This window comes from Mus musculus, chromosome 13, assembly GCF_000001635.26.
Source record: "Mus musculus strain C57BL/6J chromosome 13, GRCm38.p6 C57BL/6J".
Taxonomy (NCBI): domain Eukaryota; kingdom Metazoa; phylum Chordata; class Mammalia; order Rodentia; family Muridae; genus Mus; species Mus musculus.
In genome coordinates, this window is record NC_000079.6 from 51,721,388 (window position 1) to 51,747,063 (window position 25,676).

A 25,676-nucleotide genomic window follows, 5' to 3' on the forward strand; every position below is an offset into this window, starting at 1 on the left:
GAGCCTATCGTAATGCCTGCCTGCCTTGGGTCCTGAGTGAACACTACAGTTAGAGACCAGTAAGACGGGGAAAGTGTTCAGTTACCATTTAGCCAAGAAAGTTTAACCTAGTGGTTGGTTTTTGTTTTTGTTTTCCGAGACAGGGTTTCTCTCTGTAGCCCTGGCTGTCCTGGAACTCACTCTGTAGACTAGGCTGGCCTCGAAATCAGAAATCCGCCTGCCTCTGCCTCCAGAGTGCTGGGATTAAAGGTGTGTACCACCACGCCCGGCTCCTAGTGGTTGTTTTAATCCCTGTTTCTGAAATCAGCTAACAGCTGATAAACTCTGCCACTGCTGAGCCACCATGACCAATATTGGGGACAACCTGGCTCCTGTGATCTAAAAACATTCGTGATCTAAAAACATCTGGGACACTGGTGGGACACCAGGTGGGCAGGCACAAGAGGGTACTCAGAGCTCCTGAGAAAAAGGATACAAGGCTCAGTCTCCCTGAGTGCGCATACTGGTATCTGACAACAAAATACAGGAAAAAAAAAAAAAACAACCCACAAAAAAACAAAACCCAACAACAACAAAAAATAAACCCAACAATAACAAATCCCATCAAATCCCCAACACCTCTTAGGCCTCAGCTGGTTCAAGAAGGCCAGAAACATATAGGGGAGGCCAATTCTACACCAGGTACTAGTGGGCAGCAGAAACAACATCCTGTAGTCATAATGCCAAGCCGTGAGAACAGGCTTCTCCAGTGCGGAGGATGCAGGGCACTGGCCTGAGAGCACCAATCCTGATGCTGGTAGGGTTGAGACAGCAGGACCGAGCCCACCAGACTCACGTGATACCAGGTAGGCATGCAGAAGACTGCTACTGGAAAAGATCCAAATAACTGCGAACTGTGTGCGTGGGCTCTTTGTACGTGCGGTCAATTACCTGCTTTGATTTCCCCTTCTCTGCACACTTGGATTTTTTGTCTTCAGAGACCTTCCAATATACCTGTGAGGGAGGAACGTGTCAGAGCCAGTTCACCACAGTTCCCCCCACCCCCACCCCAAGGAACTGCTGGATAAAGCAGACAGCAACAGAAGGCACACCACAGCTCAAAGCTCACTGGTTTGCAGCCAGAATAAAGTCAGACTAGGAAGAGGTTCAGGGAGCAGGCAGGGACTGAGACCCCAGAGTCATCCTTAGGGCTTCCTCATGTTCTGGGACCATCATCCCCAGTCTAGCAGGGATAACACAGCCCTGAACTTCGGACAAAGCAGCAGAGGGCTGGGGAGACCAACGAATGGCTCAGTGGGTGCTTGCCAGGAAGCACAGAAACCTGAATTCGATCCCCAGAATTCATGTGAAAAGGCTAGGTGTGGCACTGTGCACTGGGGAGGCAGTGATGCCATGCCAGTCTACTTAACAAGCTCCAGGCTGGTTGAGAGACCACGTCTCAAAAAAAATGAAATTTTAAAAGTGGCCAGCACCCAAGGAAAGACACCCAAGGTTGTCGTCCTATGACCCCCTAGCCCCACATAATGAAAGTATAGTCAATTAAATTCTATCCAAAACTGGGGGCTTCCATCTGTTCTTTTTTATCAGCCTTAAAGCTTTCTATTACATTTTTTTGACGTTTCCAGTGATTAGTGTAAGCTACCTCAATTCCCCTTCACCACCTCCCCCTACCTACTCCCCACCCCCACGATGCTGCTGCCATCTCCTTGTGCTCAATTACGTCTTTATTATGTGTAGATGTGAATGTGTGATGGTGTGTAAGTGGCTGTGTGGGGACAACTTGTGGGAGTTTGTTATCTTTCTAGGCTGTGTGTGTGTGTGTGTGTGTGTGTGTGTGTGTGTGTGTGTGTGTGTGTTGGGGGTGGGGCAGGGATTGAACTCCGAGCATTAGGCTTGGCAACATGAGCCTTTAACTGCTGAGTCATCTCTTCAGACCCTTCTCGACCTAAATTTTCTCCTTTGAGAGTCTGACACATGCACAGAATGAATTTCAGATGTCCTCAGCCTCCATTACTCTCTCCTCCTTTTAAAGGTGACCACACGGAATACTACCCAACACAGATCAGACATAGCCAGACCTGTGCAGCCTGGGGATGGAGAGGTAGCGAAGGCAGCCCCGTCTCCAGGGGCATGGATGGGAGGCCATGGAACCTACCTCATGTTGCTTCTCAGAGATGTTCAGCGCATTCACTGCAAAGACTGCTTCCCGGGCGCCTACATACAGAGTGTCTTTGTCCTCACTCATCAGCAAGGCCGAGTAGTTAAAGATGCCTGGCTTGTGAAACTGCACCAGACCTACCTCTGTGGCAGCAGAGGGGGGAAGGAAGAGCCCAGGAGTCACTGCTGAGCCTGCGTGCACCCTGCTCCAGCATGGAGCAGAACTCAGGACCCCCCCCCCCCACCCCAGGTAACCTCAATGCAGCCACCAAGTACAAGAGAGGAGCTAGCCCACGGCTGGATCCCTGAGGATGGCATGCATCCCCAGGCTATACTCCTGATCTCCTTTTCTGTCTCCCAGATCCAAACCTCTCATGCTGGGGCTTCTAGCACATCACAGACACTTGGTGTGGTGGTTTGAATATGCATGGCCCAGGGAGTGGCACTATTAGGAGATGTGTCCTTGTTGGAGGAAGTATGTCACTGTGGAGGTGGGCTTTGAGAATCATTCCCAGCTCCCTGGAAATCAGTCTTTTCTTGTTTGCCCTCAGATGAAGACGTAGAACTCTCAGCTCCTCCTGCACCATGCCTGCCTGGATGCTGCCATGCTTCCTGCCTTGATGATAATGGTCTGAATCTCTAAACCTGTAAGCCAGCCCCAATTAAACAGTGTCCTTTATAAGAGTTGCCTTGGCCATGGTGTCTGTTCTCAGCAGTGGAAACCCTGACGAAGACACTTGGTTTACACTCTACCTCTTTAATGTGTCTTTAACCACCCACTGTAGGCTCAAAATACGTAATGACTGAGAACTTTCTCACTCGTGAAGTAAATGCCTTACTCTGAAACCCTCAACACCGAAAACTCTGGAACGAGGGGCTGAGATGCTCATTGGTAGAACATCTGCCTAGTGTGTGCAGGGTTTATGTTCTTTCCCCGGTGCCCCCTTTAAAAAAAGAAAAGTCATGATGGGGGTGGGGGTGGGGGGGACACATCTCTCTCCAAAACAAATTTACACTCATTACCAATGATTTCCAGAGACAAGTGATGCTTTTTCGTACCTGCACCAGTTTAAGAACATGTTAACACAGGCAGGACATACACAATACTGGTCTTCTTAGACAGGGTCTCTCTCCGTGGCCCAGGCTGGCCTGGAACTCACGATCCTCCTGCATCAACTTCCTGAGTGTGGAGGTTCCTGCTGTGATGCTGAGCTCAGCATTCTGCCCCCTCCCCCATCAATGAACTTCATCTGAACTTGCCTACAAGTCAGCACCCGGAGTGTCCAGGTAGCTTCAGAGTTGGACATTCTCAGTGCACTTTGCTTCCCGGCTTCTGTCTTCACAAAGTTCCCTCCCTGGAATGTGGGACAGCCAGTGTGTCCCCATCCTGGAAATCGGGCCTGGAGACCTCTCTGAGGCTGAGCTAATCTCAACAGTGCAGCATAAGTACCTGGGATGTCGTCAGCATTAAGTAAGCCGTGAGCCACTGAGGTCACATACACCGTCCAACCTAAGCTTGGCGCTTGCTGTGGGGTCTCCTGGTCACACAGCATCCTTTGACATCCCAGCGGCTTAAGCCTGCCCTGACAGACCCCACAGAGCATCCAAAGCAGGGACCCCACACTCTCCAGAGCTGCTGCACCCACACTCACACTCACTCATGGCTCACACTCACTTACCTCCATGTTCCCAGGTGAGCCGAGGCACAGGTGCAAATGCCACCGCGGTTCTCAACACTACCACCAGGGCCAAGAACAGCCCCCTAACGGGGGCACACATCCTCATGGGCAGGGGCCACCGAGGCCTTCAGCAACGGGCACACATGGATGGCAGCAGGCTGCTGTGGGGTAGCAGCAAGGACCTCTTAGAGCCCCAGAGCTGGGGCCAGCAGCACAGACTGGAGCCCATAAGGGGTGGGGTTCCTGAGTCCCCACATGTCAGGTTAGCAATGGCCACCTTCACGACGTCATGCCAAGGCTGCCGGTGTTCCCGTCTGACCTGCAAAAGAAGGAAAGGACGAGACTATAGGTCCCAGCGGCTCCAGATGGTTCTCAGTCCCCTCCATCCCTTTCTACTGTCTATCCTGTCTGAACCTGCCTGCTGAGGGACATGGAAGGCATCCAGGATTTGTGGGGCTGCCAGACAGACAGATCCCACAGAGAGAAGACAACAAGGCTAAAACACACCAAGATGGATGGACCCACCAAGGTGGAAATAACTAGCTAGAGGGACAGCCAGGTGCTTGGTGACATGCCACAACTGAAAGGAACAGTACGGGTCTCAGTTTCCCTGGAGGGCTCACTTCCCAACTTCTGACATGCTAACCCAGGAATATTACCAGACATCAGAGGTTTGCGGTTACAGGGCACTCCCCTGGGAATACATGTAAGGGTGCACATGCATGGGTAGACACACAGAATGCACATAGCCATACACAAATGTGCACGAAAATGCACGCATGTGCTCACATACATACATACAGTATGTAAGCACACACTAACCTCCGTACCCATGAAGACATAGCCTCAGGGCCCCATTCTGCAGGAGTAGTGGGTCACATCAAAAGTCATAGCTAGCCCAGGAGGCAACCCGAGCTCTTCCTGCCTCACCAGGAAGCCGTTAATTACCATGGAAACACTAGCAATTAACTCTGATTTGTCCACAAACAAGAAACAGAAGACCAGGCTTTGCTGTCTGATGGACTTGTGGCCAGGTCCCTTGAGCCTCTGTCCCTGTCCTCACCTGCCCTAGCCAAGCCTGAGGCCCAGCACACACCAGGATCCCAGGATGCAGAGCTCAGCGCTGAGTCACTCACCAGCTGCCCTGATACACAGATCCGCCTCACCTTTGGGTGTGGTTACTAGAAGCTGAAGGGAGCACAACAGTCTCCAGATGTGAGCCCAATGCTGGCATGGCATCTACCCACTTGCCAGGCCTCCCCTGCCCCACCCTTCCTCCCACAGAGGGCAGGGCAGGCTCTTCCAGCATCTCTATTCAGTCCCTTAGTCTGTCCGGTACTAAAGGACAGACTGTCTGGTTTCTTTTTTTTTTTTTTTTAAAATAGAAAGTGCCCCCTCTCTTCTTTATCTTCCTCTCTCTTTTTTTTTTTTTATAATTTATTTATTGATTATATGTAAGTACACTGTAGCTGTCTTCAGACACCAGAAGAGGGCATCAGATCTCATTACGGATGGTTGTGAGCCACCATGTGGTTGCTGGGATTTGAACTCTGGACCTTCAGAAGAGCAGTCGGGTGCTCTTACCCACTGAGCCATCTCACCAGCCCCGACTGTCTGGTTTCTATCCCAATGGATTTAGAAGCTTCCTAAAGATAGCCCGAACCCCTCCTTCCTCCAAGGAGTGGGATATTCTAAGCCAGTTCAGCTCACCATTTTCCTTAACTATCGCTATAGCTCAAAAGGAGATACAGGTGACATGCAAAGAGGTGACTCCAATTATAGACAGCGGTTCTACAGAATAGGAGCCAGACGGACCCCTGTCCTACCCTAGAAATTCACAGCAGCCAAGCACAAGGGGTGACTCCTACCCTGATCCAACCAGAAAGCAGGAAGCCAAGAACTGAGGCAGTGACTGGGAAACAGACAGTGGTGAGTCCGACAATTATGAACTCTGCGTTTTGCTGAGCAAGTTCACAGTGCTGCGTCCTGTCGCGTAAGAGCCCATTCTCCTGCCACAGTGAGGAAGGGGGCTGTGGGTTGCTAGGGTCCAAGCCATGGTGACCAACTCCCTCCAACACTGAGCATTCACAGCTAAGGAAAGCCAGGACAGCAACACCACTCTGATCTCAAGCACCCTCTAGGTACAGAGGCACAGGTGGCACTGGTCTAAGCCCAGAAGATCCTGGGTGTTGCAGAAACTGGAGATGAGCAGAACAAGGGAGCTGTGACACGCAGGAGGCCCTCTGATTTGTTCCAGCTGCGAGGGTCAGGTAGCATGGGACATGGATATTTCTTTCCTCTTCACATCCCCCTGATGGAAGTAGATGTTGGTGTGAACAGAGAAGGCTGAACGCCTGCCAGGGTCGCCAGCCAAGGTCATGCAGGTCACATTCCTGCTTGAACATTTTTTATAAGAAAACATTCCTGGGCTGGAGAGATGGCTCAGCGGTTAAGAGCACTGACTGCTCTTCCGAAGGTCCTGAGTTCAAATCCCAGCAACCACATGGTGGCTCACAACCATCCCTAATGAGATCTGGCGCCCTCCTCTGGTGTGTCTGAAGACAGTACTTACATGTAATAAATAAATAGATTATTTAAAAAAAAAAAAAAAGAAAAGAAAACATTCCTTATCTCTATTGGTAGAATGTTTGCTTCACATGCGCAAAGCCCCAAAGTTCTATCCCCAGCCCTTCATAAACCTAGAATGTCAATGCACCACCAGGTGAAGGCAGAAGAAAGAGGAGTTCGGGGCTAGCCTTAGCTATGTAGTCTGAGGTCAGTCTGGGCTACAGAAGACCCTGACTGAAATAAAATTTAAAGATACAAAACAGATTCCAAAATTAATAGGTGGTAGCACAGGCCTTTAACCATAGGTCAGAGGGAGCTCTGTGAGTTCATTGCTAGTTTAGTCTATATGTAGTCCCAGGCCATAATCGCAACACTGGGGGGGGTGGGGTGGGGTGGGGGAGGCAGGCTCCAGTCTACACAGTGAGTCCCAGTCCTACCGTGGTTCCACAGTGAGGTCCTGGCTCAGGATTTAATTAATTATTTTGTTAATTAACAAAAATTGATTAACAACAAGCTAATTAATTAAGCCCTGGAAAAGAAGTGGGGTGGGGCCGAGCAAGATACCAAGAAAGAGAGTCCAGAACCAGGGGCTAACAGACCAGAAGGGCTTTGCCCAACACCAGACCCAACATGGTGCCCTGAACCTGTGAGCTGATGGACACGCAAGCCGCTAATTAGGATGCCCCACCACAGCACGGAAGGACAGGAGGTGGTTCATAGACACCACAAGGAGTGAGACCCATCTGGCTGAGAAACATGAAAGGACATGCCGGGCAGGGTGCAGAAGGGCTGCCCCTAAAGTTCACGAGCATCAGGACAGGATTTTAGAAACCTAACGTCTTCCTTCTCAGAGCTGTGAGAGTGTCACAAGACACATGTATCCCCGAGACCCAGGATGAAACCCTACTACTCCCTCAGCTCCTTAGTCAACCACGTGGACGGGAGGACAAGGAAGGCACTGGCCACTAAAGCACACTCACCTACCTGCAGCCCCACTCTCTGGCTGGGTCCATGGCTAGTAAGGACACCCAATCTGCAAACTTGTCTTGGATGCACCTCCTTCCTCATCCAACTGCCCCTCCCCACGCTCAGTAGCTCTCCCCTCCCCTCAAATCTCCTGCCACCCAGCCTGGCCTCCTCCTGCTTCTGTGACTTCCTGCCTCCTTCTAGGTAACAGATCCTGAGCTCTCACTGGTGGGCAGAACGCCCAGTTCAACACCTTTGTAACTTACCCTGCTTCTAGTTAAAGAAATCTAAGTGGAAAGCACTAGAAACAATTCCATGAAATAGGCTAACAACAATAATAAAAAAAAAAAAAAAAAAAAACACCAGCATTTGGACCCCTAAGCTCGCTCTTGATGCTGCTATCTGAAACTCAAGACTAGATGTCTGGAGGTCTAACAGCCATTCTGTGAACATAGAATAATAAGGGTTTTTTTTTTTTTTCTCATTCTATCAGCTGCAAAAAGGAAAGTCTCAGAGGCTGGGGCCTGATAACATGGCTAAGATGCTGCACCAACAGCTAAGAATGAATTACCAAACACTCAAAATGGAGCAATTAGAACCCCAGGGGAAGAGAGAATGGTCCTTAGTGGAAATATAATCAGAATGTGCTACCAGGGCCCACAGTGCAGCCTCAGTCACCAAAGGGGGTGGGGGGTGGGGAATACATTTATTAGGAGGGTGGGGGAGGGGTGGAGGTGCATGACAAGGGGCAGAGAGCAAGAGCCTCAGCTTGTGCCTGGAGTGAAAAAGTCAGGACACAAGACTAAAACAAATTTTAAGAGAAACATTTTTTTTTAAGTGGCTGAAATAACCAAAACTCTTCACCAGCCCAGGGTGGTCTGGCTGGGGCTGCCCTTGGATGTCAGCTGTATAAAACGCATTGGTAGGGGCTGGGGAGATGGCTCAGAGGTTAAGAGCAGTTGTTGCTCTTGTAGATTGAGAAAACCTGGCTTCCACTCACAGCACCCACACGGCAGCTCACAACCATCTGGGACTTCAGTTCCAGGGGAATCCAATGCCACCTTCTGGCCTTCAGTGGCAGCCAGCAAACTCCTCTGCCAGTCTTGACCAAAAGTAGGAACTGTGGGGTTTACTGGGGCCCTGGGCTGCCTTAACAGAAGCACAGAGCAAGTTCAGCCAGGCTGTGCTCACTACAGCTGCAGGCTCCTGCCCTGCAGACCCAACCCCACAATGCAGAGCACAGTTATTCCATGGGCAGACACTAGAGGGCAAAAGCCTTGCCAACACCCTGGTGCTCTTTAAAAGAAGCCCCTGGGAACAGGAGGAGGGGAGGGGAGGGAGCAGAGAAGTAGAGGAGGGGGAGGAGGGGAGGGGGGGAGCAGAGAAGTAGAGGAAGGGGAGGAAGGCGTTGGGCTTGACTTTTCTTCTTTTCTCTACACTACTCACTGTTTGGTGTAATTTAAAACTCACTTGAAACAATGTGCCTGCCACACCCACACAGACAGGCTGCCACAGTGCCTTCCAGGAACGGCTCCATCCAATGCCAAGTTCAGGACCTTGCTCTCGGTGTTTAAATTTAAACAAAGAGATACATCGCCCTTCCCCCAGGGAAAGCTGAGATCTCCCCTGCGACAACTGAGGCCCTCCAGAAGAAGGCCTGACATCCCATTACAGACAGGGTCATGAAGGCCCCATTACTACACTAAGAGGGCTGATCACCTACTCTAAACCCAGGAGAAAGAACTGCAGCCCCCTCTGCAGTCTGCCTGGGCTGTCAGAGGGCAACTCTCTGCCTCCAGCAAACCCTGGAAATCTCAGCAGGGGCTGCAACTGGAGACAGGACCGACCCCAGCCAGGGCATGGTCACCTTGCTCTGGCCTGAGAATGCTAATGGCCTTGAGGGTACTGTGTGTGTGTATGAGTGGACACACACACATTGTGCACATGAACTTGTGTACATCTGTGTCAGCATGTCAACCAGCGACATGTGTTGCTGGTTGACATGTGTTTACCTGTGCTCATACCCATGCCCATGTGTGTGCACAGATGCCATGTCTGTTATGTATATGTACATGGGCACACATGCAAGTGCCAAGTTAAATGTTATCTCTGTGTATAACATGCATATGACATGTAACATGACATCTAACAATGTAAGTGCATGCATACACATGTGCACACATACCTATGTATCTGCAGATGTGTGTAAACATGCATGACTACATGTTTGTGAGTACATCTGCAGATATGCACTTAGGTATGCACCTCTCTCTCTCTCTCTCTCTCTCTCTCTCTCTCTCTGTGTGTGTGTGTATACACGTACTGTGTCTTAGACTTACGGTTCCTCACTGGGATCTAATAACGGGAATAGATCACAAAGAGGGTACCATTAGGTGCTCCTGTGGGGACAAGATAGACTTTCAGGCACCCTCCTGAGCACCACAGCAAACACAACCTGGGGATCTTGAGTGGTTGTGGTACGGCAGATTGTTCCCTGGACTCCACACCCCTGAAGACACAGGCCACAGGAGCCTGCTCTGTCTATTCCTAGCTGCTCGTTTGCTCAGACAGGAGGTGAAACTCTGGTGGCTATGGTTCCAGAAAACAGTGCAGCCACACCTTCCCTCCCAGCCGGGTGTGGCCTTCCAACCTCACCCTGCCAGCCACTAGCCAGGTATCCCACCTCTACGATGCTGGCCCAGGTAATACTGTCACCAGCCTGACTGCTGAATTCCAGAGGACCTGTCCCTGGAGAGTCCCAGGAGGGGTCCAGGAGCTCCGGAGTGGCTGCCTGACACAAAGCTGTTGTCCCAGCTCTGGTGTTCCCAGGCCTCAGAGTATCCCCAGAGCCAAGATTTCCAGTTGGCAGGGACGTGCCCTACTGTAGTTACATTGGCAAAGCCCAGCTAGCTAGCAGGAGCAGCTGGACATCTCCATCTAGGTCAGCATTCAATCTCAAGCTACCTCATAGGGGCAGGCAAGCCTCAGATGGCCTTAGCTCAGTCAGCTCATGCCCTAAACCTGAGCATTGGGTAGGTGTCACGCTGGGTGGCCAGGTACGGAGAGTGACCGCCATGGTGCCAATGGAACAGTAACGGAAACAGGGTGTGCGCTAAGGAGGCAGGGAGAGCCAGACATGAAGCAGGGTTCCGTGGAGGACCAGTGGCCGGCCAGCTGCAGAGACCTGGGCAAAGGCATGTCATTGTTATGATGCTGCTTAAATCCTGACAACACCATTTCTTTGTATAGGTTGGCGACCTGTGAGTCATTCTCTCCTCCTCCAGCCCCACAGGCCCCCAACTAGTTCTTACTCTCCTCCAGGACCCTGGGTATTAGTCCTGGATCCCGCGGACCGCGCAGACCTGTACTGAGAGCGGCTGGCCAGGGATAAGATGGCAGCCCTCTGGCCCTGGGTAAGAAACCTTCAGCTGCTACCGTGAGAACTACTAGGACACTCTAAATTTCTGTGTGGAGTCCTGAGCCCCGGAATGATGGTGAAAGGAGGTGGGTGGGGCCTCTTCAAGGTCACGAGGTCAGGAAGGCTCTTGAGGATGCTCCACAGAACAGTCTCCCTTTCCCTTCTCACCAGATGGGACACAATAAAGCACCACGAGCAGCCAAGAGGGGCCTTCCCCAGACACGGAACCTGCATGGCTCAGCCCTAAGCTTCGACCTGCAGAACAGAGGCAGCTGCCTCTAACCAGAGAGCCAATTAATATCGAAACCCAGCCCAGGAAGCCAGCACTGTATACACCAGGAGACAGCTTACCCAGGGGGTCACTGGCAGTGGTGCTTTAGTGCCCAAGAGAATAAGGAAATTTCCGCTACAGAAGCTACAGCGCACCTCATTTGAATTCTTAATGTTCCTTTATTATAAAATGTTTCCTAGCTGCACAATAGGCTCTGTGGGTGGTGCCTAACTCCTCTAAAGAAATTTAAAATCAAACACCACATAATATCCCAAGTCTCTAACAGTCAGTGCCATGCTGGTGCTGTTGGAGGACAAAGGAGTCTGGGGGGAAGGCACGATAGAAATAAGCCAGAGACACTCCCTGGCTCCCTGGTGGTTTTGGGACTCAGCTCTATGAACTGTGAGAACAAGGACTCTCCACAGTGTTTGCCACTGACTCCCTCACGAGAGCAGGCCAGCAGGTGCACCCAGTCAGCAACCAGGGTGGGTGGGCCTGGGCCTTCTTGTACCTGTCACATCCCTCCACAGTACTGGACGGAAGGTATAGAGCATGGGAGCTATGGCCCACACCATAGAGAGCAAGAGTTGATCTACACAGAGACTCTCTGTGGGGTGGGAGGGAGAGGGGCTACAATTCAGATGGACAGGGCTTTTTTTCTTTTTTCAAGACAGAGTTTCTCTGTGTAGCCCTGGCTGTCCTGAAACTCACTCTGTAGAGCAGGCTGGCCTCGAACTCAGAAATCTGTTTGATTTCTCCTCCTCCCAAGTGCTGAGATTAAAGGCATGCGCCACTACTGCCCAGCTGGGTTCTTCCTATTTAGTGTGGCTCTGAGTGCTCGAAACTGCCTGTACTTTCGAATTCCTCAAATCTAAGGAACATGAGAAACATCTGATAGACCAACAAAATTCAAAAACAGATGGTCAAAGAGGAAGAGGGGAAGAAGGAGGAGGAGGAAGAGGAGGAGGAGGAGGAAGAGGAGGAGGAGGAGGAGGAGGAGGAGAAGGAGAAGGAGAAGGAGAAGGAGAAGGAGAAGGAGAAGGAGAAGGAGAAGGAGAAGGAGAAGGAGAAGAAACAAGCTGATACTCAGAACCTCAGCGCCAACTGCAGACTTCTTCAGGAATAATGAGGCCTTGGCTACTGAGATGACGCAGGCCACTCTGCAAGCTTAAGGACTTGGGTCACAATCCTTGGTACCCATGATGGAGAGAGAGAACCAACTCTGAAAGTTATGCTCTAATCTCCACAGGTAAGCCATTGCATGCACATGACTGGACTCACACATACAAGGCCCCTGCCCAAATTACACCCAGATAGCCATGGAAACTGAATGTGTATAACTGGCTCGCACATTCCCAATAGGGCCCTACTCCTTTACCACAGCCTTGGCAGGCTGTGAGAAGAAGCAGAGGGAAGAGGAGTTTTATACTTATTCTGGTTCCTTCTCTTAGCTTTGTCCAACTAAAATGCATCCCAAATCCCGTGTAGAGAGCCATCTCTCAAGTGCTATGCCTCACTGCAGGAAGGTGTAGTACGGCTGGCATGGTCCACACCAAGTTCATGAGAGGAAGTGCTGGTCATCATACAGATACACACCCACAGGGACACAAGTGGCACAGGACACACAATCACACACAGTTAAGCACGGTGATGTAGGACACACAGGCATATAGACAACTTATCACACAGATGTAGAGCCATGAACACACAGGTACACACACACACACACATACACACAGGGACATGATGGACACATGCTATGCTATACCCCTAAAGAGTAGAGCAAGCACACGTGAGGTGCACACAGAACCATCATACCATTAGCAGCCATCACTTGGGAGGGATGGGAGTTGGAGGAGGACATGGAGACAGGGAAGGGAAGACCATCTAGGAACCTCACTGTCTAGCATCAAAGCCTGGTGCCGCCCTGAGGGACAGCAGTCTTGGCTCCAATGAAGATATAGGAACAAGATACCTGACAGTCCACCAGACCCAATGGAGGCTTCTACAAGGTATCGCTTACCGACCTGGACATAGAAATCATACACGGAATGATTTACCTGTGCCGTGAGTCTCTGGGGTTGTTCCTGGCACCTTTAGAATGGAAGCTTCAGGAAGACATCTCTGAAAGTAATGAGAGACTAAGAGTCAAGCCCCTGGGTCCTCCACCCTCACGGGGCGCTTGGGTTTCAGACAGGCACTAAATACAAACTCCTTAGGGCCCCAAGCAGATGACCTCTCTATCCAGTTCCTGCGGGGCTTGTTCACTGCACCAGAAGTGAGGTGCTGGGCAGCCAGCAAAGGGGAAGCCTGGGTCAGCTGGTGCGCTTGCTTGCTCACCTCACCACAGACACCACAAATAACCACTTCTCTTTTCTTTCCTTCTCCTTTAAAAAAAAAAAAAAATCAGGCCAGAGAGGTGGCTTGGAGAGGTTTAGAGCACTGGCTACTACTACTGGCTGTTTTTCCAGAAGACCTGAGTTCAATTCCTAGTACCCACAGGGTGGCTCACCACTGTCTATAGCTCAAGATCTGACAACCTCACATAGACATATATACAGGCAAAACACCAATTCACATTAAAATATAAACAAACAAACAGACAGACAAATAAAAGCAATTTTGGTCAGGCTAAGTAGTCCGTACGAGCTTCAAACTCGATATCCTCCTGCCTCAGTCTTCCCAGTGCTGGAGATTTCAGGTGTGTGTCGCCACACTCAGCCACCACAGCCATGTCTAAGCATACTGCCCCATCGCAGAGAGCAGAGTCCATACATTAGAAAACTTATCACTAGGCTCAGTTAGAAAGCTTGCCTGGCATGCAAAAGGCCCTGGGACCTATCCTCAGCACCGCATAAACTGGGCACGGTGGTGTGAGCCTGTAATCCCAGCCCTCCATCCAGAATTCAAGATCATCTGTGGCTGCAGAGTGGATTCAAGACCAGCCTGGACTACATGAGAACCAGCCACAAAAACGAAACCAGTCTAACCAAGTCGTATTATTCTTTTCAGATGTTTAAAAAAGTAAATAAGACTTTATTTATTGCATATGTCCATGTGTGGGCACATTCACATTACAGCACATGTGGAAGTCCAAGGGCAACTTGTAGGAGCAGGTTCTCTCCTACCTTGTGGGACCCGGGGATCCAATTCAGGTCATTGAGATGGGCAGCAAGCTCCTTTTGCTGGCCAAGCCAGTTCATCAGTCCTAATTTCAGATCTGTGCCCCCTTCATCTTCCCAAGGAAACCAAGGGAAACCCACAGACAACATAGTCATAAGAATTAAATGGGTGCTCATCCCGAGTCTTGGTTGATTTTAGGTAGTTAGTTCTGAGACAGAACGTGGAGGCTGGTTCACACCGGATCAGCAGTCCTCCTCTAAGGTCTACCTCAGCCCCTCTCTTATCTCTTGCGATCAATTTTTGTTTGTTTTTTGAGACAGGGTTTCTCTGTATAGCCCTGGCTGTCCTGGAACTCACTCTGTAGACCAGGCTGGCCTCGAACTCTGAAATCTGCCTGCCCCTGCCTCCCAAGTGCTGGGATTAAAGGTGTGCGCCACCACAGTCCAGATTGCAGTCGTTTTAAAGCTAAACAGAAACAAGTACCCACTGTGGAGTAGGGCCAGGCATCTGTATGTACCCATCAGCATCTGGGACAGAGGCCTCCAAACAGACTCCCTGAGCCCAGTGACCCCACGCTGCCTGGGGCAGAGGGATAACCTTGGCTGTGGACAGCTGGAGGCTAAGTGTTGGAGGGGGAAGCTTCTGGAGCAGGGCCAACTGAGCCCAGGCTCACGTCTCCCCTAGCGCGCTGGATCACACGCCATCTCCAATGGCAGTCTGCAAATGATATAAGGTGACTCACTCAAAGGGTCTCTCCTGTCCCAGGGGTAGCATCTCTCCTGGGGTTAGGATAGGAAACAGCTTAGGGGGATAAGGGAAGGAACTGACACGGCCCGGAAAGGCTCAGAGAACACAGTGAAGGCCTAGAATTATGATATGGAACGATTCCCTTCCACACGCTTGTCACTTCCTGAATGAAGGACCAGCCAGGGCTGACAGTGTGGTCCGGGTTTCTGTGTCCCTGTGACACCGACTGGCTCTGACACTTGGACTCACTGTCTGTACCCACTTCCTGCCCACCAAGGCTCCAGTGTCCTTGTCTAGTCTCTGGCCCTAGCCAGCTCCAAATTCAAGTCACAACCAGCTTCTGGCTGCAGCAGCCTCCCAGACCCTGAGTCTTCAGCTTGTAGCTTCCCCTCACTCAGACCGTTTTTTTTTTTTTTTTCCTGCTTCCTCAACACAAAAACCACACAAGTTATAATTAGTCTCCCACCCCAGTCACCCTACCCATGGAACCCTCCTGTGTGGGTTTAAGATGCCACCTTAGCCTCCTCCTTAACAAAGCAGCTCCTGTGGCTTGCAGAAGGAAGGAAGACACTCATAAGAAGAGAGCAAGCTTTCCAATTTCAGAAGCCAGAAGCCTCCCTGCCTCTTACTTCTAGGACAGCAGCTCGGGGGTGGGGGTGGGGGTGGGGGGTGGGAGTGAGGGTGGGGGTGAGAGGGTATATTCCCAGCAATAACTGGATCAAAGGGTCCTATGGTCAAAAACTATCGGCTCAAAGACTGGCGCCTCCAAGCTGGGTGGTCTTAAGGAAGTTGCTGGGCCTCTCTGAGCCATTTTCTTCCTTCAGAAAAGGGAAGCTGAGAAGTTACCACTGCCTCACCTCTGAGATTCTGAGGCTGATCTGTGTGAAGAACTTAATCCCAGGCATGGCGTCCAAGGAAGAGCTAGCTGGTGAGTGTTAACTGGCAATCTTGCTACTGGTAAAACGTAGCCTGTCACAAAGGCTTCCCTGAGATGGCTCAGCCACGGGCTAAAAGAGCAGAGCACTTGGCTTTAAGCGAGCCTGGAGCATTTTAAGGGTCCAGTCGGGGCTCAGGCTGTGTGCAGCTCAGGGGCTGGAATGGCTGACTAGCATTCGAGAAGTCTAAGATAAGAAACCCACACTGTTTAAAACCGGTTTTGGTGATGGCTGCAGGCTCATAACTGTAGCTGTGGAGTCTAAAGGAAGCAGAGCAGAGTTCAAGGTTATCATCAGCTCCACAGCAACGTCAAGGCCAACGTAGGCTACATGAGACCCCCCACCCCACCCCTGGCTCAGCAGCTCTTCCCTATATGCAACAAAGATTTTGAACCACTAAATCTTGCAATGACCACAGGCCTGGATGGCACGTATTAAATTCCAGAACATCTATCACTCTCCGTGGCAAGCACGGGTTGGACAGAGCACCGGAAGACACTTGGACTGGCGGAATGCAGCAGAAGGCCACCACAGGGAAGGGACCAGAAGAGCAAGGCAGCAGCTCTGCCTGTGGGCTGGGGGTCCTTCTGCCCTGCAGCTCTCAAACCCAGTTCATGCATAGGCGATGGATGAGCGCACAAAGCCAGAGAGGGCAGGGCCGCGGCCAACCAGGATTTGTTTTCTAAGTCCCCAGACCACAAAATGCTGCCCTAGCGGATTCCTTTCATCTATAGCAACTCCTCAGAAATGTACAGCAAAATTACAAGGCAGGGCCAGCTCACAAGGGTCATAATCATGATTCGGCAGACAGGGCCCAGGTCAGTGGGCGGTTATCTCCTCACTCCTTTCTGAGGATGTGGTACACCCACGGGAGGGGCTGCCTGTTCTCTGTATGCACGGCCCAGTAAGCAAGCTCCCCTAGTTTGTCTCATCAGGGTTTCCAGTTTGTCTAACTGCCAACTGTCAATTGTCACACTGTGTGGGTCACCCTGACTATCAACAGATCCCTGCCTTCCTCCAGAAACCTCCCAAACCATACCTAAGCAACTTCACTGCATCTTAAGGATCTGTTAACTCTCTCTCTCTCTCTCTCTCTCTCTCTCTCTTCTCTCTCTTTTTCTTTTTCAGCTAGGTTTTACTGTGTCACCAGGCCTGGCCTCTGAATCCTAAACCTAAGCTCTCCCTGCCTCAGCCTCAGGATAAAACGTATCCCTGCTTCTTTTGTTTTGTTTTTAATTTGTTTTTTCAAGACAGGGTTTCCCTGTGGAGCCCTGGCTAACCCAGAACTCACTCTGTAGATCAGGCTGGCCTCGAACTCCAGAGAGATCCACCTGCCTCTGCTTCCTGACTGCTGGGATTAAAGGCGTGCGCCACCACTGCCCTGTCTCTGCTTCTTAACCACAGTGGAACCAAAGCAGCCAATGCTTTTAACCGCCGCTCAGCATGTAGTCACTGTGGATGGGTAGGCTGAACACCTGAGGGCGAGCCATGAGATGAAACGGCTACCTCACACATGGCTGTGAGGGTGTCGGGGTTTCATTTGACCCAAGACAGTTATGGTTCAACTGTTGCCATGGGTTGGTTGGTTTGTTTTTTCCAGCCAGAATCTCTATGAACTTCCAGTCTCCAAATACCAAAATGGCCCTCGGGCAAGATGTAACAGGCTATCAAGATGACTCAGCAAGAATGAGTGCCTGTCATCAAGTCCTTTGACACAAGTGTTGTGGCACACAGGCTTGTACATGCATGTGCCTGGTAGTACACACACAAGAACACTCCAGAGACTTGTTTGCTGTTATCCATAAATTATAAACTATCCCCAAACTCACTTTACCCGGTCTCTCAACTCACGGGAGCTTTTTTTTCCTGACTTCCTTTAGGGCCATGGTTCTCAACCTTCCTAATGCTGTGACTCTTTAATACAGTTCCTCATGTTGTGGTGACACCCCCCTGCAATCATAAAATGATTTCATTGCTACTTCATAACTGTAACTATCTGTTATACAGTGTATCTGACCCACAGGTTGAGAACCACTCTCTAGCGTGACACAAGCATCCGGAAACCACTTTGGATGAGTCCATGACCTGGAGCGGCCCTCGAATTCTGTTACACATACCTGAAGTCACTGGAGGCAGGAAATGATCCATAAAGACATAAAGATGGCTCCTATCAGAACAGCATTCACCGTGTCCCTGAGGCAGTGGGCGGGACCCAAGAACCCATCTTCCAATAGAAATGGACCCAGGGAGAACCCACTATCATTAGACCAAAGGAATCCCAGAAATCAGATTGCTCTGTGCATTACAAGCAGGGAAGGAGCAACTGGAGCCTCACTGACCAGCTAACGAGAGCCATTCTGCTCCTGACAGCCTAGATCTCCATGGATTGGGAAACCCAGGTCCTACAGCTCTGGGTTGACTTAAAGACCCTGGCCCTGAGTACCTGATGAGTCTGGTGAGCCTCATACAGGATGGTCCTGCAAGCAGCCAGGCATGCCAGAGTAGGTGAGAGGCCTCCTGTTCTGTGCTGTGTCAATTCCTAGATGATTCAGATAGTGAAGCATGGTGGGTCAGTCACAGGGAACAAGGGAGAGCTGGTGAGTCACTGTCACCAGACACAGTAATGCACCTGCAGAGGGATATGGCCACTGCTGCGTCTCTTGGGGCCACAGGAAGGAGATGGACTCATCCCCAAGTACAGGGAAAGAATGCTGACTGGACATTCAGATCTGCCTCCTGCCAAGCCTAGAGCAGTGAACCTTAGAATTCCCAGGAATCTGCATCACCTGGAAAAGCCAAGATTCTAGAACATTCTTTCACCATGATAATCCAGGGTGCAAATAATCTCTGCCTCAAGACAACAATTTGTCCTCAAGTGAGCTCAGCACCCAGGTGGCCTGGGACACTCCAGAGGCCTGGGACACTCCAGGTCCTTCCACACTGACGACTGTGGTGAGGTGTCCTAATGAAAGACGACACCTCACATGTATCCACCAGTCCCATTCTGTCTTCTCCCCCTATCCACAGGCAGAAGAGAGTGCAAGTAACAGGCTTAAGGCCCCAAACAATGCAGACCGGGGGCAGCTGTGCAAGATGAAGAGGCTCCATTCTTGGAACTACAGGGGCTCCCATGGTGTCAGGACTGTTTGTTAGGCATACGTGTGTTTAAAGGCAGAGAAAGTCAGGGCTCGCAGAGGTAGCTCAGCGGGTTAAGTGCTTGCCATCCAAACCTGAGGACTTACATTCAATCCATAGAGCCCACGTGAAAGCCTACGTGTGATGTTGCAAGAGCAGACCCTCATATGGGCCTCTCGGGCTTCCATACTTGCACACTAAACTTGCACACTTAAGTGTGCCCACCTACATGTGAACATGAACTCACACAAAGACACACGAAGAAACTGCTGAGTCTGGGCTGCATGTGCACACACGTGTCCTTACGCCTTCCACTACTGGCCCGGTATATGCTGCATCACATTAGCAACCCAAGAAGATGAAGCCTGGGTGGGTGGGGGTATGCGGGTTCCACACAGACGCTGAGTTCTCCATAAGTAGGTTGATCATGGTGGGCTTCCCTGTCCCAAGGCCAACTAAAACTGATCTCCACCAAAAACAGGTGGGAAAGACATAATTTGGACAGCCTTTGGGGAGGGGCCAGGGAGTGACATGACACAGGGGAAACTCAAGTGACACAGGCGCAGGGAACAGTTCAGTCATGGGAAGGGGATTTCAGCACAGGGAGTGAGTGCATCACAGAATTTCGTAAGGAGGGGAAGTTTTGTAGCAACATTGCCCCAGCCGGCAAGTCCTGCCCAGCCCTACCCAGTCCATCCATTAGCCGTACCCAACTTCATCTTACCTCCACCAAGAAGCAAAGGTGCCTGTGTACCCTCTGGATGCAGCTTCCAGAGAAGAGCAGGGATCTGGGGCCTGACAGTTAATGCCATGCAATCCCTCAAGTTCAAGGAGATGCCAGCTTGGAGATATTTATCTCTAAGGTGGCTTCAAAGCAAAAATGATCTCCTAGCATAAGCTCGCCCATCAGGAAGGGTTAAGCAAATAACAGGAGCCAGGTGTGCAACACAGGCAGCATTAAGCCATGCATGCCAGCAGTTCTCAGCAAGTACAGACAAACACAATACAGTATTAAATGCAAAACAATAGGAGAGCGCTTAAATGCAGAGCTACTCTGCCATAATCACACCCCTGAGGGTGAAGCCTGGAGGCTGGGCCGGGCAGCTCCATACAGACCCACACCTGAAGGGGTAGGCAGCAGCTCCTGCTTTTGAGCTGTAAGTGGGTCTCACACGGGACGCCCCTAGGCTGATCTGGGTGTGGTTACTTGCACATGAGTGGAATGACCTGAGTTCAGTTCTGGAAGTTAGGAATTTAAAGAGAATTTAAGCATCATCCGATTTGCACCCCCCCCCCCCCCGGGGTCAATAGACCTTAGTATCAAGTAGCCACGGCTACTTCTCACCTTGGCACCTTCTCTTCTGATGCATCCTGACTCAGTATCCCCGAAGGGCATTCCTGACACCCGTAGAGATTCAGCCTCATTTAAGATCTGTGCCCTCACAAGCACTTAGCACCTTAGGCCCCTGCCTGATATCTTCACAGCTGTGCTGTTCCGTTCTGGCCTCCATCTTCACGCCTCTGCTCCGAAGTTCATTATCTCCCTCCACACCCAGAGGCACAGTTAGACCAAGTGTAGCAGCAGCAACCTGAGCCTGGATTACCTGGCCACCACCGGGTTGTAGTAAAGTTATTGAAATGGACTACTTCGAGTGGCTTAATTCACCTGCTGATCCACATGGGTCCCAGGTAGCAATAAATGTGGCCCAATAAAAATCCATAAGCTCCCTAGTACTTGGGAGGCAGAGACAGGCAAATCTCTATGAGTTTGAGGCCAGGTTGGTCTACAAAGTGAGTTCTAGGCCAGCTAAGGCTCTCCAGTGAGACCCTGTTTCAAAACAAACAAAAAACCTCTAAGCTCACTTAGAACTCAATGAGACTTTACCTAGCTCACTAGGTCCTGTGGTTCTTGGGTGCAAGTTCTATGTATGACAACAATGCACAAGATGTCAACAGTCTAGACATGACTGAAGGGGAAGCAACTTAAAAACCAACTCTCCAACTGGAAAAGAGGGCTCAGTGGCTAAAAGCGCCTGCTGATCTTACAGGGGACCCAGTTCCAATAAACACAGGCGCGCGCACACACACATGCAGGCATGTGCACACATGTACAGAAAAGTAAGTCTTTTAAAAAAAAACCCAAAAAGGTCAATTCTTAGGAGGACATTTTGTTTTGTCTACAATGACTGGGGAACGCCCCCACCCCCCATGCTGAACCAGTTTAAGACGGGAAGAGGTTGTCTTTGGGGCTCGAGGGAATTACATCTCTCAGCAGCATCTGCTCACCCAGAAATCTATCTCTAGAAAGGAAAAGTGAAAGACACACAGAGAGATCAGAGTGGCACACAGCCAGCCTGTGGCAGTCAGAGCCGGGCAGAGTGGCTCAGTCCGACCGACCCATGTGCACCTGGGGAGCAGAGTTGCCCTTTTGTGCTGACACAGAGGCCCAGGAGATCTGCACCCCAACCCCAGGGAGTGACCTCTCAAGGAGGCAAGGACTGAAGCCCACAAGCATCACTCCAGCACTGACAGCCACTGCCGACTGCCTGCCTGGTCACCTGCCTTCATCCGCCACCACTGCTCTGACTTAGGTCAGCCTCGGTCTTAGTCAGGGTTTCTATTCCTGCACAAAACATCATGACCACGAAGCAAGTTGGGGAGGGAAGGGTTTATTCAGCTTACACTTCCACATTGCGGTTCATCACCAATGGAAGTCAGGACAGGAACTCACACAGGGCAGGAGCTTGGAGGCAGGAGTGGGTGCAAAAGCCATGGAGGGGTGCTGCTTACTGGCTTGCTCAGCTTGCTTTCTTATAGAACCCAAGGATGGCACCACCCACAATGGGCCCTCCCACCCTTGATCACTAACTGAGAAAATGCCTTACAGCTGGATCTCATGGAGGCATTTCCTCAAGAGAGGCTCCTTTCTCTGTGATAACTCTAGCTTGTGTCAAATGGACACACAAAACCACCAAGTCTCTCACTTTCAGAGACGTTCAGGTCAATGGATCTTCAATTCACTTCAGTCCTGGCTGTTCAGGGTCTGAGGCGGCAGGACCACTTGAGCCGTGAGTTCTAGGTCCAGTCAAGGCAACACAACAAGACCCTATCTCAACCAAAAGAAAAATGGGGTCTTGGAGAGGTAGCTCTGTTGGCAGGGGGCTTGCTTAGTGTACATGAAGTCCTGAATTCAACCCCAGCCAGCACTGTATAAACCATACATGGCGGTGTTCACCTGGAATTGCAGCGCTGGAGACAGGAGGAGCAAGAGTTATGGACAGCCTAGGCTACAAGGTGTCCCTGCCTCACAAAAAGAAAAAAGAAGGGATTACACACTACCTAAGACTATCCACAGAGGAAAGGATTCACTGGCCAGGGCGCCAGGACACAAGTGGACCTGAAACCTCACGTATCACCCCGACCACAATGCTCAAATGCCTGCAAACATTTAAGCTGAGATGATGCTCCAAGCCCTGAGTGGTAGCCCAAGTGTGGTGATCTGAATGAAAATGGCTTCCACAGGCTCATTATTTGAATGCTTGCCCCTTGTTGGAGCAGGTGTGTTGCTGGGGTGGGCTTTGAGGTTTCAAAAACCTTCAGCACTCCAGGCTGTCTTGCTTTGTCTGAAGCAGACGTTTGGATACAATGTAAACTGTCAGCGGTGCTTCCGGCCATGGTCTCTAAGCCCCTCAGTAACTAGGACAGAAGCCTTCAAGCACTAGGAAGAGGCTTCCAGAAACAGTGGGTAGGCAGAAAACTGACACAGAGGTGGCCAGGAGAGGCAGGGAAGTCACAGAGGGAGAGGCCTGGGTGAAGAGTGGTCAGCAACAGAATCACTTTGGGCTTGGGACTAGTCTACAGGATCCATGCTTGCCAGACCAGCCTGTGAGCATGTGCCCCGATGACACTCTGAGAAGAGTACCAGGAATCACCTTCCTGCCTGTCCCCCAGGTCCTTGGCACCTTAAGAGCCCTGTACCTGAAACCGCTGCCACCCAGAGAACACAACCAGGCCAGTAAGCTTTACAGAACCTCTCCTAGCTGGCTGGTTCCACTTCCTGGACGCGCCCAACAGAAGCACCAGGAAAATGGTTAGTTTTAAGCTCTGTTCCTGCTGACCTCTATGTTCTGCCAGCCCAGAGCCTGTGGCTGCTTGCCTAGTTCTAAACTCATAGTAGACTCACACCAAGAGCACACACCCCAGACAGGTCCCCAGGGCTGTGGTAGTGCAGAACAAAGACCGGCCCATTTTGTGGCTGACCAATATAGCCTATCCTTTTGGTTCATTTTGTCTTGTCTTGGGGGTGGGGGATGGGGAGAAGTCTTGCTCTGTTGCCCAAGACAGCCCTGAACTACTAGGCTCAAATGATTCTTCCTTAGCTCTTTGAGCAGCTGAGACTCTGATCTGCCTTCTAGCCTAGCCACATCTATCTGTGCCCATCCCTCACAGGAACTTCCCTTTGGGAATACCAAGGCCTGGTAACGCCCACCATACTCCCTTACCTTGCTGTTCCTTCACCAACACTGGCAGAGACAGAGTTCCTGCATCCCTGCCCGGCAGGGCCATCACAGACCTTGCCTGTCTCTCAATGGCCCCCAATCCCCCCACCCCTGAAGACTACATCATTTTAGGGAGCACGGATGTCTCCCTAGGACGTTGTTGAAACGGACTCCAAATGGTATGAAACAATATAGATACATTACAGAACAGCTGGCTGAAAGCTCATGGCTGCTGATCCAAGCTCCTGGATTGGGCTTCTCCACTCAGTAGGCTTCCCTCACCACCGAGCTCCCTCCACTGCCACCACCAGCAAGTGGGAGGGAGCCCAGTGTCCCAGGCCAAGGAGGGCTCTGTCACCAGGACTGCTGAGATCTGAAGGCAGGTAAGGACTTTGCAAAGTCCTGGCAGGAATGAAGATATTGTAAAGACACCCGGTGCCTCTGGCTATCAGGCTATTGAAACAATGGACCCAGGAAAATGGAATCTCCCCCAGTAATCTCAGACTGAGAGAAAGACAAGCCAGAGGAACTCTCTCCCAGGGAAAAGATCTCAAGACAGCTCCATAACTTGTCAGAAGACCTTGCCGCCGAAGAGACTAGAGCTGAAATACTGCCTGACCACGTGACCTGGACAGCTTAGCATGTGGACCCTCGGAGCCCTGAGGATGATCCTGGTGTGTCTGTGGTGGGGGTGAACCACTGGAGGCCCTGGTGTGTATGGGTGGGCCTGATTTCTTGTCTTCCCAGGGTGAGCCCATTGAATAAACCTCCCTTTTCTGCTTTTCACCACTGTTTACTTTTTAATTGGCTCACTGAGGACAGGTGGCTGTCCCTGGCTTGTTGGAGCTGCAAGGTCCTCAGGCTCTGACATCAATTTTCATTAGTCCAGGTACTGTCTATCCCACACCAGGAAGAGCAGATGAGGCTTCAAGGAACTTACCCTCCCATCCCACATTTCTAGGTCACTGTTACAGAAGTCACACCCCCACCCCTGCCCTCTTTTGTCTCATCTCTTCCCAGTGATTTATCACCACTTATTTAAATGGATTTGAAGCCCCCGATCTGCATCTTCTGGGTCTGACTTCTCTTCTGTCGGGTGCCAAATACACACGAAGGAAGATGTTAAAGTCAGCCAGCTTGTCTCCTCTTGATCCGTCTCTTATCTGTTTACTTCACAGGCCCCAGAGACCAGGGCCTGGAAAGTGGAGGGCTCTTCCCCACCCGCTTCCCCAGCAGCAAGGAGCTCCACCTCCTGCCATGACTCTGATGATTACATTCTGGGTCATCTGAATTAGCAGGGACATCAGATCATGACAGCTTCTGCTAGGCCCCTCACCATGTCACCTAACAGTCACAGGCTCTGATATGGATGTCTGGAGGGACATTTATTCAGTCCCCTGCAGATCCCCAGAAATAGCACATCTGTCACTAAAATCCAAAACTGAGAAAAGGGGCTGGAGTTCCGGTGACACAGGAGACGCTTATTCCCCACCTTTTTCTTCATTTTCAAAATTAGTATGTTTGACAGTCCTGCAGGAGCCGACTTGAAGTTGAAAAACCTGCGTCCGACATCCATCAAAGGAGTGGACACAGGAAGGAAGTCTGCAGGGCCCGGGACAGGTAGGGATTTTCCACTTGCCATCCCATAAAACTTATGGAGACTCCTTTCTTTCATAAATGGGAATCATTGAGACAGAATGCCAACCCTGTTTTCCTCGGCCAAATTGAAAACAACAACAACAACAACAAAACAAACTCTCTCTGTATTTCTCGAACAGCTCAGCCTAGTGTCTGATTGTTAAATGCATATATTTAACTGGGAATAAGTATGGGGAGAAGCCAGGAAGAAGAAGAGAATCCATGATGGGGAAAAAAAAGACTTCAAGGGAGAAGGGAGGGGCGGGGAATGGAACACAGGTGGTTTGGAAGCAGATGGGGGAGTAGTGGGGGGCTGGGGTACATCAGGAGGCAGAGAACAAGGTATGCTGAGATACCAAGCAAAACCAAGGATACAATGCCGTAAGGAAATGTGTTACTTCATAAACTCATTAAAAGCCGGGCAGTGGTGCTGAACGCCTTTAATCCCAGCCCTCGGGAGGCAGAGGCAGGCGGATTTCTGAGTTCGAGGCCAGCCTGGTCTACAAAGTGAGTTCCAGGACAGCCAGGGCTATACAGAGA

At 50.8% G+C, this 25,676-nt stretch overlaps 1 protein-coding gene across 14 annotated transcripts in view; it reads right to left on the minus strand.

The window, feature by feature from the left end:
* Positions 1-25,676, minus strand: part of Sema4d (sema domain, immunoglobulin domain (Ig), transmembrane domain (TM) and short cytoplasmic domain, (semaphorin) 4D) — a 108,150-nt gene that overhangs the window by 35,859 nt on the left and 46,615 nt on the right. For 7 of the 14 annotated variants that reach the window (NM_001378321.1, NM_001378317.1, NM_001378322.1 and 4 more), the window contains 3 exons: positions 3,837-4,155; positions 2,156-2,301; positions 931-993 (listed from right to left, as the gene is read on the minus strand). In NM_001378321.1, coding sequence (NP_001365250.1) covers positions 931-993; positions 2,156-2,301; positions 3,837-3,942 — 315 coding nt within the window. In that variant the 5' untranslated portion in view covers positions 3,943-4,155. Of the gene's footprint in view, positions 1-930; positions 994-2,155; positions 2,302-3,836; positions 4,156-13,119; positions 13,184-17,981; positions 18,060-25,676 lie in introns of those variants that run through there. The other 7 variants (NM_001378320.1, NM_001378323.1, NM_001378319.1 and 4 more) reach the window with 4 other exon arrangements.